We start from the raw sequence: 14609 nt of genomic DNA, 5'->3' as shown, positions 1-14609 counted from the left end.
GTTCATCTCAAATGATGGAGAGGAGTGCTTTACAAAGTCCCAATTACTTTAAACCATGCTTAAGAAATAAGATGCTTTACATTTAAGGCTAGATTGTGCCTAGTTTCAGGTGGGTAACCCACACTACTCCAAATGTACCTTTGTTGGAGTAAGTTTTGGAAGGTGCAGAAAAGTATGCTAGATTAGTCTAGTCCTTAGAAGTACATTAGGTGGTAAAGGTTCAAATGAACCCTTCAGTGCTCTGGAGTTCCCAAGGCATAAACTCCAAAGAAAAACAGACATTAAAGACTTGCAACAATAATCCTGGACTCCAGCTGGTTACATAATAGCAAAAACACTCTGTTCTAATCCAAATACCGACCTGCAGTAATATACTGAGCAGAGGCCATTTCTCCTGAAGCTCTCAAGGCACCGGCATACCTAAAAGAGATTCAGATAATTTGCATGCAATTAAACTAAATCATATAAAATAAATTTTTAAAAATAAACACCAGGTTTTTAATTCACAGAAGAGGGGAGTGGATAAAATGGTCCGACAGACATTTAAAAACATTCTGAAAAAGGGTTCTCGGTAGATTCACTGAACTTGATAAAAAGAAAAGGAGTACTTGTGTAACCTTAGAGACTAACAAATTTATTAGAGCATAAGCTTTCATGAGCTACAGCTCACTTCATCGGATGCATACCAAATGGTTGTGGTTTCCCAGAAGATAGAATACTGCCACCTTTTATTGCATCCTCCTAGTTTTATAGGATACATCTTGACACAACCCATGGGATATTTAAGATACTAAATACAGCTCTAAAACTAAGTGTGAAAAAGATTTCCTGACTGAAATTAAGATTTATGGGATTTCCGCCAAAGATTATTTCTGAACAGTTTTCCAGTGTACTTAAATTTTTAAATTTTACAGCCTAGAAACAGCTATCAAAGTTGTTACAAGGCAACGTTTATGCCAGACTCATTACTTTAACAGTTAAATCTTGATTCTTTAATAGAACGGAAGGCAATTAATTTGAATAAGTATCTGGATAATCAGTATTACTGTACCTGTTACTCCTGGGGGAATTCTGCACTCATGTCCCCTGCAGATTTCTTTGCTTCCCTGAGAAAAATGACTCTGACAGGGAAGCTGCAAGAGCGGTCAAGTGCCACTCCCCAGCAGCTCAGGTGCATCCTTTCGGGCACCTGGGGCAGCCAACGGTGAGCTAAATTACTGTGTGGGGAGGGGGTGGGAGGGTTTGGGGACTCACCAGGTGGTGCTTGGTCAGACCCACCCCCTGTCCACCCAACCTCCATACATTCAGACCCCTCCCCCAATACTCAGATCTCCCCTCCCCCCATCTTCCTCTACCCAAGTCTCAACCCCACCCCACACTTGGACCTCCCCAGCCCCACTTGGTGGCTCCTACCCTGCAATGGGCTCAGCTTGCAGTCCCATCTGGGCTGGGGGAGGATCACACTTTCCCTGCACAGAGTAGCTGTGGCTGAGGCCAGGTCAGACCCACCCCCAAAAACCTTCCCCAGCTGCAGGAAGATCTGCATCCCTCCCTCCCACTTCCTGCCCCATTGCTCCTCAACTGCATGGGGAGGGGTCACTGTACAGGTAGCTGCTTCCCTGTTCATCCAGAAGCCCCCATTCCCAGACTTCCACACCAAGCCTCACACACACCCCTACATCTGTACCCCCCAGCGAGCTCCTCCCCCTACATCCAGACCCAACAGTGCACCCAGACCACCTCCCTGCCAAGCCCCACCCCCTGCATCCAGACCACCTCCTGATAAGCCCCCGCATTTGAACCCATACCCCAAACCCCATTCCCTGTTCACCTGGACCCCCTCTGCACTGAACCCCAACCAGCTGCATCCAGACCACCAACTCAGCACCCAAACCCCCCTGCCACACCCAGACACCCCCCACCGAGCCCCAACCACCTTCACCTGGATCCACTGCAGTCCAATTGCAGCTGTAACCCCATCCCCCATCACATCTGGACCCCAGTGAGCTTCCTGCACCCAAACTGCCCCACCCAGAACCCTCTCAACCCCACACCTCAATCCCTTCAATAATAAACTCCTCCATACTTAGATCCTGCTGGGCTAAGCCTGCCTGCCCGCCCACAGTTGGTACAGAGGGGCAGGGCCCTGGGGTGTTTCTGGGGTAGGCCCGGCCCTCGTGCCGTTTCAGGGTTAGGTGCAGCCTCACCACTGAATCCACATCCCGGGATTGCAGGTGAGGAGGGTGACCTGAAGGGTGATCTCCCATCTCCGTGCAGCCATTGGCCTGTGCTCCCACTGCCATGCTGGAGCCGCCACATTTATTTATTGACAAATAAAATTTACTGAATTTTTTTTGGCACAGAATTCACTCAGGAGTACTGGGGAAACCAAGTCAAGTGCAGAAGTGTCAAGAGTTTTGATCATTCTATGCGAGTGAAGTAATCCTGCCTAAATAACCACTATTCCCACAATTCTTGAGTGTTAAAGACTTCTCATATTGTGTGCCTGTTGGCTCTCTCACTGGAATTCTCCAAAGGTAAGTCTATAAGAACAGATTTATTTATCTTGCTGACCCTCAAGACGGTAGCAAAATCCTTCATGCATTACTCACAATTAAATCTGTGTAGAAATTGGTTGTTTCCAGACCTCAATCTAGAAGAGTCAGGAAAATTAGGAAGTACCAAGTGTACTAAAAAAATGCTTGTGGATTTCTAAAACTAAATCTTTCATTGTGTTGCCAACAAAATGTAACATACTGAACATCACAAGCTATATAATCTGTAATTGGACAGTTTGCAAACAAACTAGTGGATAGAGTTATGGAAAAGTTTTTGCAAAGGAATAGGATTGTTTAAGTTAACTGCATAACAGGTTTTTAGTTTTTTGTTGTGTGGGTTTTTGTTGTTTTTTTTTTTTAAAGGAGAGATGATAATACTTTAGACGAAAACAGAATATATGTTAATGCTAAAAGAGATGATCGAAGTTCACAAAAAACTGTTTAGGCAGGTTGATGAAGTCTTATTTGCAGTAGACTGCATCAGAATTTGGATGTGAACTTTTTTAGTGAGACAGAACCAATTCTCTATTAAAAATATTTTAGCTCCTATAAATATGCAGCTGCTGTGACCTCTTAGTAAGGACAAAGATGTAACCAACACAATGATTCTATTAGTCTGTAGCTCTATTAAAACGACAGTTTTACACAGACACTTCATAATCCAAAGAAAACAATTTTCATCTTAGTACTTTTGGACTGAACCCTACCTCTTAAGGGCCTCTTTCAGTTCTGGCACTGAGCGGATACACTGAACTGTAGCATTCATGTAACAAGTGTTGCCAAGATTTGTCAAACCACATGGTAACTCCATCTGCCAAGGAAATATACATAGTGCTTGAAGATTTAAGAGACATTTGAAATTATTTTGGTATACACACTAACTCAGACAGTAGCTTGTTAGGACAGATCTGAAATTAAAGAAACCTGATCAACCATCATCTTACATCAAATTTTATCTAATAGATCTATTAATTCAAATTTATTTTTATAAAAAGTGTATTTATTTTTAGTTCTATTATCTTGTTAGTTTGAAGTATTTTACCTTTTAGTGCACTTTATTGCTTTTAAAAACATTAAAGAGTACTTCATTTTATTTGTGTACATTTTGGTATAGCGAACAGAATGAAATTTAGAGGGCAAATCTCCTAAAAGTAAGACATTTACAGAGGTTCCTCAAATTCAAACTTTAAAATATCTTTTATCTTGCTAATTGCCTTGATAATCTTGCATACGTGTTAAGGATAATTGCAATATAATCAAATCAATGTTAAAACAATGTCTATGTTCTCAGCAGAACTCTGAGAAGTAATGAAATCCATAGTTAAATTGTTAATATTGCTTTTGCTTTATCACTAGTTTACAGGGAGGAGTTAAAAAGTTTTTTGAATTTGAGGTCCTGAAGTTTACATTTTAAAAATATTGACTTAAAAGAAGAAAATGGTCATACTAATGTAATATCTGGACCATAACAATTTCAGGAACCATTAGAAATAATTACAAAATATCATAACGTATTTGTGCAACACTTAATTAAAAGCGAGCCAGATATCAGGAAAAATTGATTTGTACAAAATGAGTCAATTACGCATTTGGATAAATTCTTGGGAAAAAGCATTAATCTAGCTACACAATCTGTGTTAGTGTTTCTGTTAAAAAAGCCAACAGCACAGAGTATAGGCATATTTAAAATTCAGATATCAAAAATTCAGGGACATAAAATTTGGTAAGAGAAAAAGTAACATGTACAGTCCTTCAAATTTTATCCAAGATTGATGTCTCCTTGTTCACCTCTATTATTTATTTAGTCTAAGTGACTGGATAGCTCTAGTCTCAAAGGTTTATATAATTTAAGTATCAATTATTTTCCTCTTAGACCATAGGCAGATCTTACGCAAGTATTAAAATACATATCAGTCCTGAAGTACAAAGCCATCATCATATGGATATTTATAATTGTGCAGTAGCCATTGTTCAAAAGTCAGCATGGCTGTTTTACGTTAATTAAAAAAATACCATAAAGAGTTCCTAGTTCAGACTAAGGACAAACAAAACTATTCATGTTATTTAAAAAAAAAAAACAAACAAACAAAAAACACATCCCAAACTAGGGAAACTTTTGTTTTCAAACATTAAGTCATTTTCCCCCCGCCCAGATCCTTCTCTCAAAGAAGATTTCTTCTACTCCAACGGTTTAAAAAAGGAGTTTCAAATTTCCAACTAGGAACCAATGTTCATAAAAAGGAGACTAGGATATTTTCAGGGTGCACTATTGTAAATATAGAAAAGCCTCCAAATAATTTGACACTACTAGCAGTTTTTGTTCAAGAGAAGCCCAGGATCAAAAACACAAGGACGATACAAGTCTGGCTTCAGATGCCTCTCCAGAGACATCTGGGAAGTTTGTACTACAGTAGAACCTGAAAGTTACGAACACCTTGGGAACGGAGGTTGTTCATAACTGAACCAAATGTTATGGTTGTTTTTTAAAAGTTTACAACTGAACATTGACTTAATATAGCTTTGAAACTTTACTATGCAGAAGAAAAATGCTGCTTTCCTTTTTTTTTTTTTTTTTTTTTTTAAAGAGGTTTACATTTAACAGAATATTGTATTAGCTTATTTTTCCTTTAGTGCTGCTGCCTGATTGTGTACTTCTGGTTCCAAATGAGTGTGTGGTTGACTGGTCAGTTTGTAACTCTGAGGTTCTACTGTATGCCTACCCCACAATAAGGTTGGTTCAAGCCAAATGATATTAGTTAAATGAGCTATAATTTAAAATAAACTTTTTACCATTTCCTCCAAAGTCACATTACATTGTCAACACCTTCAGGTTTGTTAGATACTAAAAATGATAACTAAATATACTATAGTTTAACATCCACTTTTAAATAAACGTTATAAATACACTGAAAAGTGCAGTTATCCAAAACAACAGGATTCTGAGGTACAAAATATGCTTACAGCTGAGGCTAACTGCTCCTCCGTCATGTCTTCTACAAAGACTGGTCGAGCTACCGGTTCCTCAGGGAGTGCCTCTGCAGAGCCCATCATTAATAAGGTCATCCCCTGTAAACACAGCAGATATAATCAGACACATTAAACAACATCCATAAAATATAAGTGCAAGAAAGGTAGAAATCTGCAAACCTCTAAAATTTAGTAATTTCAGGTATCTCCTATTGGAGGTAAACAAACAGCTCTCTTACAACGTCTATTTGATACTGTATTATTGTTTCTAAAGACAAAGCTAACCAATGACACAAAAAATGAAGTGATCTACCGCTTTATTTTTTTATATTTATATTGAATTACTGAATCACCCTTCTTTCATGAAAACTAAGAAAAGGCTTTTAGTTCATTAATCTCTAAACAGTACTACCAACTTTGTAATTAAGTAAAAAATGCACAATAGGAAAAATTTCTTAGTATTTTTATGCAAGTTTCCATTTGGCCTGGACACTATCAGTCAGTAGCCAAGATTTTTCTACTAAACAGCTCTAATTAACATCAGATTCCAATTATGACTAAAAAATTAATGAAAACTCCCTCTGTTTTTGACCCTTCAAAGTCAAAAGTCTTTTATACTCCAGTACTATTCAAGGGAAACTAATTTATCCTCCTTCTCTCTGATCTTGGGCCTCAAGAAGTTAGGAGCCAGAACTATGTTCAGATTTGAAAGTTTACTAGAATCTCCGTGTGTGTGTGTGTGTGTGTGTGCGCGCGCGCAAAAGTTGCTAATTATTCAAGTTCAGAAATTCACCCTTCTTTGGCTAAGGATTTGGGAGAGCTTGAGAGGGATCTTGTTGAATTTACTACCATGAAAGCTGGCTTGTGGGTTTTGGATCTGTGTGTTCTCTTGGGATGGGAATACGAAGAGGAGGGGGACACGGGAGATGCCACCTCTGAGGACGGGGGGCTATTTGAGGAAGTGAGAAATGTTTGATCTAGGGTGGCCAACATGGCATAGGTATGAGGGAAAAATGGGTTGGGGATGCTCCACAGTATTGCCCAGAGAACAAGAGGTGGACAGTCCAGGGAGAAAGGTACTGGTGCTATAATCTTTCCTGGGCCAGTGTGTGCAAAAGGAACTTGCCATCGTAACAACCTGGGTGGCTCCACACCATAGACATTTCCTTCCCCTTTGACCAACAGGTCAGTGAAAGTATGACGCTGGTGATGAAAGGGGTATATCAAAAAATGAGTAATAAGTACCCAGAGACTCACCGCAAGTAGTATAAATACCTTAAAATATCCCGAAGTGTGGTTAGATTATTGGAGGAAGGCTATCAGCACCTGGTACACAGTGCGAGACCAGAATTTTACCTATCTAGCCCTCAGCACAATAGTATTCGAATGCCTTTGCCACAGCTCTTTGATCTACTGCACCATCCTGCTGATACTGTATAATAAGTGAAATACCCCCAGGCTAGGGGAATCAAGCAACTTTCCCATCTGTTCATTAAAGATTCCTTCCCTACCAGACTACTGCTGAATCTCAGGCTATGGCTACACTAGCACTTTACAGCACTGCAACATTCTCGCTCAGGTGTGTAAAAAACACCCCCCTGAGCGCAGCAAGTTACAGCGCTGTAAAGCGCCAGTGTAAACAGTGCCCCAGTGCTCCCAGCGCTGGTATTCGCACTTCAAAGCACTCCCATAGCAGCACTTTGAAGTTTCGAGTGTAGCCATGCCCTAAGAGAAAAGAACTACCAAGTTCCTGCAAGAAAGAAAGAGAGGAGAGCTCAGGAGCAACCTCTGCCTTTTGCTGGTCAGGCAGAATATCAGATAAACAACATGGATACGTTGAGTAAAAAAGTGCTAGCAGGCTACAGGGAAACAGCAGCAGCAACAGCAACAACAAAAATCACAAGAATCTCTTGCATTACCCTAGGGAGTGGAAAAATAGCAGATAAGCCTCATCATTGAGGCTGGTGAAAGTAGTACAGACCCAATACCGGAGAAACAATCCTAGGAGAGCAACTGAGTGAGCAGCGGCTAACAATATAAAATGCAATAAAAAATTCTCAAAGTATCAGGAAGACATTGTCATTTCCCCATAGGTCCTAGCTCACAAGTTCTCTCACCATATTCCCAGAGAGCAAATGTTAGGAGACACAGTGTGGAGATTTTTAAAAATATACTTGGGTAAGACAACTACATCCTAAAATTGTTATTTAGTTTAAAAGCAGAAAATCTAAAAGCCACTGTGGTTACAAAACAATTTTGATTACTGTATCTCCCATTATTCACAATGGCATTCCTATTTTTTCCTGAAAGTCATAAGACTATCACCCCACTTATGATGGAAGTAATGAGAGACTCTTAAAAAGACCATCACTATAATAAAATGAACAAGTTTTAAGCCGTTTACCAATATGCAAGTGAATTTTTGAGGATACTTACATTCTTGATTTTGATGTTGCCCCACTCATCATCCTATGTTTGAAGGGAAGAAAAGGATTGTGTTACTGTCTTACAGTAGAAGACATTTTAGAAGACTCAAAAGGCTAACTGATGCTTTCACCAACATTAGTCATTTGTCTCTGAACAGCACATTATAGCAGTGTTAACACTTTACTAGAGACTATTCCTTTTCCAATCTTATGTAAATCTAAACTAAAAACAGCAAGGTACTCTTTTCTAGTGGCTCTTGATAGTTTTACAACTAGTCAGCTCAAATATCTGTTTCAGAAGGAAGGGAAAAAAAGCAAATTGACCAAATTAAATCATATTGGCATAAAAAGTGTATGGCAGAGATACATTGTCTGCTCTGGATTGTTTTCACTGGCCTGCAGTGCAGAAACAAGCTAAAATTCTTAACCGGGCAGAAAGTTCTGTTCAAATTCTGTTAATTTCTTAAGGAAAATACCAAAACTATCTTTGTACAAAGGGGTGGGGAAGAGTTTTGAAATACTGGTTTGTGTTTCAGAGTAGCAGCCGTGTAAGTCTGTATCCACAAAAAGAAAAGGAGGACTTGTGGCACCTGAGAGACTAACAAATTTATTTGAGCATAAGCTTTTGTGAGCTACAGCTCACTTCATAGGATGCATGTAGTGGAAAATACAGTGGGGAGATTTTATACAGAGAACATGAAACAATGGATATTACCATACACACTGTAACAAGAGTGACCAGGTAAGGTGAGCTATTACTAGCAGGAGAGCAGGGTGGGGGGGGGGGGGGGAGGAGGGGACGACACGACCTTTTGTAGTGATAATCAAGGTGGGCAATTTCCAGCAGTTGACAAGAACGTCTGAGGAAGGGGGGGGGGGGAGAGAGATAAACATGGGGAAATAGCTTTACTTTGTGTAATGACACATCCACTCCCAGTCTTTATTCAAGCCTATTTTCCCCTAATATAAAATCCTCCCCCTACTGTTCCTCACAGGTTCTTGTCAACTGCTGGAAATGGCCCACCTTGATTATCAATACAAAAGGTTCCCCCCCCCCCCCCGCTGATAAAAGCTCACCTTACCTGATCACTCTCGTTACAGTGTGTATGGTAACACCCATTGTTCCATGTTCTCTGTGTATAAAATCTCCCCGCTGTATTTTCCACTACATGCATCCGACGAAATGAGCTGTGGCTCACGAAAGCTTATGCTCAAATAAATTTGTTAGTCTCTAAGGTGCCACAAGTACTTCTTTTGGTTTGTGTTGACCACCAATCAATCAACCTATATTTTGCAAAACATTTTCCAGTAACAAGCAACAGACCTATAGCATCAACACATCATACTACGTGTTTTTTGAACTGTTCGTGGTCACGTTTATACATTTGTAACATATATTCTTACTGTTGATTAAACATTAAACAGAATTAGACAAATAAAAGGAAGTTATTAGTGATTTCTACCTTTAGAGCTCCTCCTTTCACCACAACTTTCTGTCTGTCTGGCTGAACTCCAGTCAATGCGAAAAGTTGAGCCTTGAACACCATTGGAGGTTCATCAGTATTCAACTCAACACCATCAAATTTCTCTTTCCCCCATTTTACGTTCACTGCAAAAACAATGCATTACACATGTGGATCATTCTCTTCCACATGAGAATATTTAGTTTCTAGAATTAACTATGAGTATATAATATTTTACTGAAGACCGACCTTGGGCCCCCCACCATATGTTCAGTTTCAGGTTGGCTATCAACAAGTTTGAAAAAATTATTCACAATAAAACCAAGCAAAATTATTTCTCTGCCCAATCTTAAGAAGTCATTAGAAAGTTAATCCTCCCAATCTATGGGGCATGCTGATTGCAACTATTATCAATCATGGGTCAGTTATTATAATTCTGTGTGGGATAACCCTATGTTCTTCCAAAACAAAACTAATACTTCTGGTGGCAAAGGTTATTTACATGAAATTGCATACTGCACGTCAAATATGTATCCAGACAAACTATCTTGCTCTAGCTAGCCCCAGTTACACCACAACCACTGTTAAATGCTTTACTGCTGGTACAGTACAGTCACAAAATGATTTTAGCTCAGTGTAGTTGGACATAATAGGAATGTCCTGCAGCTCCAGTCAATTACATATTATAGGCAATTGACTCCTTAGCAGCAGAGCTGGAATCCATGCATGGCATAGCAACTGTTGCTAGACTAATCTATCACTGACCCATGGCAGAGAAAAAGCATGGTTTTCCAGCGATGTTGCAAGTCTTCAGCCAGTGGGTTATATCAAATTCTGTTGCATGTTTCTAAAAGTTATTTCAAAATGTTACTGCTTCGTTGAAAACACAGCAACACAGCATAGCTTATAATGAGGCTACACTATCAGGCAAATTCATGATAGCCAAAACAATTTTGCTTCTATCAGTTACAGCAGTATGTTTATGCCTGTCAAACCAGCAAGTGAGGGTTTTTCAATAAAGGATAAAGCAGTTGTGATTTAATAAAGGATCTTCCATCATTTATATATGGGGTGACCAGATGTCCTGATTTTATAGGGACAGTCCTGATTTTTGGGTCTTTTCTTATATAGGCTCCTCTTACCCCGCATCCCCATCCCGATTTTTCACACTTGCTGTCAGGTCACCCTATCTATATAGGTCCAGGATATCAGACTATGGGAAAATGACCAGGGGGTGATTTTAAACAATTTTTTCCACACAGACAATTCATAAAAAGAACATGATTTGCCTGTCCTTCTGCATTTTTTCTATACATTTGTGATTTGTTTTTTGCCATGAAACCATGACTTCTCCCATTTGTCTGTCATGACAAATAAGTAGCCTTAAGCAGGGCATTACAGTCAGAGTGTTCATTCTTGAAGAGGCAGTTTCCAATCATTTTTGCAATTTGTTCAAACAGAGAAGGTTTTGGAGTACAAAAAAAATAGAGCTCTTATGTAAACCATGCTAATAATCAATTGCACGAGAATCCAATCTGAACATTATAAAGTTTAATGTCTTGCAGTATAGTTAATCTCAGACACAACTATCTTTAAAAACTTAGTATCCATAGAAATACACCGTTTTTCTACAAATACAAAGTTTTTCCATGATTTTAGATATCGTAATAAAAACGTCCAGCATTTTCCAACATACAACTCATCAACTAGTGCCCAGTATCAATGCTACTGATAAGGAAATAAAATAATTCAAGCAAAGATTATACAAACAACTAAAACAGAAGTCAGGCTATCTATTGAAAAAGCATTGTGGGGCTGGGGAGAGAGTAGTAATGATGCTTTGGCCATGCAGAATAGAAACAATGGATTGTTTAAATGAGTTTGAGAAGCCATATTCACCAACTCCAAACAAGGCCCCAATTTGCAAACCACAGTTCAGGTTGCAGGGAGATAGATAAATTCACAGTGCCATATTAAGTTCATTGGCCAAGCACTGAAATGTTCTGACGGGCCTGGGAGGGCTGAACTGTGAAATGCACACACACCAGCAACAACTCCCTGAAGAGAGCCACCAGATTGTGGGAGTTTCCAGCTCTTACAGCTTTTGCCAGTAACTTTCCTTGGTGGAAACCGGGATGGGTGGGATGAGATGCAATTGTGCTAAATTGCACCTTCTCTAGTATTAGCTAGAATACAGTGCAGCTTTAAAAAAAAAAAAAAAAAAAAAAAAAAGAGTACAGGCTGATGGGCCTACATTAGGAAGAGTGAGTGTACAATTATTTCTTGTTTTGGTGAACACCAGTGTGTTTAAACAAATAGATAAAATCAGTATCAAAGGTTTTTAAATTCTCTCTATATACACCCCTCCCCCCCACAGCAGACAAAACATGAACTGACACAGCAGACCGTTGCTATAGTGCTTGCTTTTGTACTGCACACCATGCCCCTCTCCCCAACCTCCAGGAGACGCTGATGAGCACAAAAGTAATGCCTATAACATCAGACTGCTCTCTGGTGTTCACAGAATACAGCAGACACGATCTGTTTGCATTTTTGACACTGTCCCACACGATACTCTCATACGGAAAAAACAGGGAAATGTGATTAGACGAGTTTACTATAAAGAGGGGGCACATCTGGTTCAAAGCCCTGAGAGCTGCTGCTTGTCTACAACGGCTGACTCTGCGCCGGGAAGGTTTATCAAGTGGGTCCCACGGAGGCGGGGGCCCGTGCCTGTCCGGGGTCCGCCCTAGGGGCGTTTTCTAGCGCTGCGCGGCGCTATTAAATAATTAAGGCAACGACCCACCGGGGAGAGACGGGAGCGCCCCACGCGGGGCCCGAGCTGCGTCCGTTCAGTCGCTCGGTAACACCAGCGGCCCGGTCACCGCCCACGAGCCGCCCCCTTGTTAGGGAGCCTGTGCTGTGCTGCCCCGAAGGCGGGAGACCCCAAGCCCCCCAAGCGCGCGCACACACACGGCCCAACGCGGGAGGGCCCGGCTCACCTGAGAAAAGCGGCATGGCGGCGGCCGGGTGGCGTGTCCCGAAGCGGGGAGGAAGCGTCAGTCAACGGGCAGCGGCTCCAGCACGTCCCACCCTCAGGGTCTCATTCAAACCGGCCCCTCACGATGACGCTGCAAGCGGAGCCCAGGCGCCGGAAGCGGTAGGGGAAGCGGCGCGCGCAGCTCCGGAAGCGGCGCCAGGCCTTCCCGTCACGTGGTCGGGCTGCCCGCGGCTGCGCCCGGCGCCTGCCTGTGGCTTGGGAGCCGCCGCGCCCCCCGAACGCGGGCGCAGCTGCGGGTGGCTGCGCGCGCACTGGCGATCGGGCAGCGGGGGCCGCGTTCAGCCTTCACGAGCCCAGTCCCCGAGGCCGGGTCACAAATCACCGTATTTCCCCCCCCCCCTTACTCCTCCGCGGTGCTAACTTGCAGGCAGGGGCCTCCTCCCGGCGTGCCAAGATCGGTCGGGTTCCTGGGCTCTTCTTTCCCGGGGTTTGATCGTTTGGGGGATTCTTCGCCTTTTCCTTAGAGCCGCAGCCGCTGGCAGCTAGCGGTGGCTGGGGAGTCCCGGCCGTCACTCTGGCTAAGGCCAAGGACAGACCGAGAGGGCGGAGTTACAGAGAAAAACTTGACAGGTTTCAGAGTAGCAGCCGTGTTAGTCTGTATTCGCAAAAAGAAAAGCAGTACTTGTGGCACCTTAGAGCCTAACAAATTTATTAGAGCATAAGCTTTCCTGAGCTACAGCTCACTTTGTCATTCAATGAAGTGAGCTGTAGCTCACGAAAGTTTATGCTCTAATAAATTTGTTAGTCTCTAAGGTGCCACAAGTACTCCTTTTCTTTTAGAGAAAAACTTGAAAATGTAAAGCAAGTGCATGGAAAAGGCTCAGAACCAGAAGTAAGGTGACCAGATGTCCCGATTTGGGGCCTTTTTCTGATATAGGCTCCTATTACCCGCCCCCCCGATTTTTCACACTTGCTGTCTGGTCACCCTACCCCAAAGGCAGAGGAAAAAGAACCCCCCACTTATTGTTTTAAGAAAGTCTCATTAGAAAAATAGAATGAAGCTGCTTCTGTTTTTTTTCTGAGAATATATCCTAAAGCTTTTTTAAAAATATTTTCTTCCTTCTCCCCCCCCCCTTTATTTTCAGTCATTTAACAAGCTCAGAAGCATAGGAAGATATAAGTGTCAAAATAAAATTTCAAGAAGGTCCCTGCCCCCCTCCCCCTAACCTTTCTTCCATTTTCTAAGCAACATCCATGCAATATTGTCTCTAAAGAATGTGCTTGCTGGCTTCTATCCACCTCTCAGTTGTCTCCCTTCCCCTCATCTTGGCTTCCAGACATACTCATGCTTCTAAGTCTCCAGCTGCCTTTGTTTTAGCTCCTCTCTTGAGCACTTCTGCAAGGGGAGAAGAGACAGTTAATCCCTTCGTTACTGGGGATATGGCATTGAATCTGCACTTGGTCACAAACAGTGCGCTGAGAGTCGCTTTTTTCTAACCACAGAAGTAACATGGATCTGAATATTTCCTGCGTGTTGAGAAGGGAACCAAATGGTTCCTTGCCACGGAGGAATGCCGAAGACTATAGATTCTTTGACAGAGGGATTCTTGTAAAAACATCTCTTCTGCCATTCACCTATCCTTCTGGATGGCAGAGACTACCAAGGCTAAGTAGTTTTTTGAGGCAGGTGCTTCTACATTTTAGTTTGTTGCCGTTAGGTCCATAGGAATTTCTTTAAAAAGAAAAGTAGTACTTGTGGCACCTTAGAGACTAACAAATTTACTAGAGCATAAGCTTTCATGAGCTACAGCTTACTTTCGATTGAAGTGAGCTGTAGCTCACGAAAGCTTATGCTCTAATAAATTTGTTAGTCTAAGGTGCCACAAGTACTCCTTTTCTTTTTGCAAATACAGACTAACACGGCTGCTACTCTGAAACCTGTCATTATGCAAGGAATTTCTTTATCACTCCTCCCATTCCTTGGAGATGTCTGTCCTTCCATTTAGGTGGTTTTGCTCCAGTTTACACATAAACGAGGTTTCTTTTTCTGCTTCCTTCATCAGGGACCAGGAGGATTTGAAGAGGGAGAGGTTCATGAAGACATAGAACTGGTCTCGGCATCCTACTCCTGCTAAGGCAGCACCTGCTGCCTTCTGCAGCGAGAGGACATAGGATGAGGGGAGAAAGGAGATAG

At 41.8% G+C, this 14609-nt stretch overlaps 1 protein-coding gene across 1 annotated transcript in view; it reads right to left on the bottom strand.

Annotated features, from left to right (window-relative positions):
• USP14 (ubiquitin specific peptidase 14) overlaps positions 1–12858 on the bottom strand; it is a 30681-nt gene extending 17823 nt beyond the window's left edge. The window contains exons 1-6 of the mRNA XM_038389985.2: positions 12417–12858; positions 9415–9560; positions 7962–7994; positions 5520–5624; positions 3266–3369; positions 362–420 (exon numbers count right to left, since the gene is read on the bottom strand). Of these exons, the coding sequence (XP_038245913.1) occupies positions 362–420; positions 3266–3369; positions 5520–5624; positions 7962–7994; positions 9415–9560; positions 12417–12432 (463 nt within the window). The 5' untranslated portion in view covers positions 12433–12858. The remainder of the gene's footprint in view (positions 1–361; positions 421–3265; positions 3370–5519; positions 5625–7961; positions 7995–9414; positions 9561–12416) is intronic.
• Positions 12859–14609: the final 1751 nt, after the last annotated feature.

This window comes from Dermochelys coriacea, chromosome 2 (genome assembly GCF_009764565.3).
Source record: "Dermochelys coriacea isolate rDerCor1 chromosome 2, rDerCor1.pri.v4, whole genome shotgun sequence".
In the NCBI taxonomy this organism is placed as follows: domain Eukaryota; kingdom Metazoa; phylum Chordata; order Testudines; family Dermochelyidae; genus Dermochelys; species Dermochelys coriacea.
This window is presented reverse-complemented; position numbering and strand designations above follow the sequence as displayed.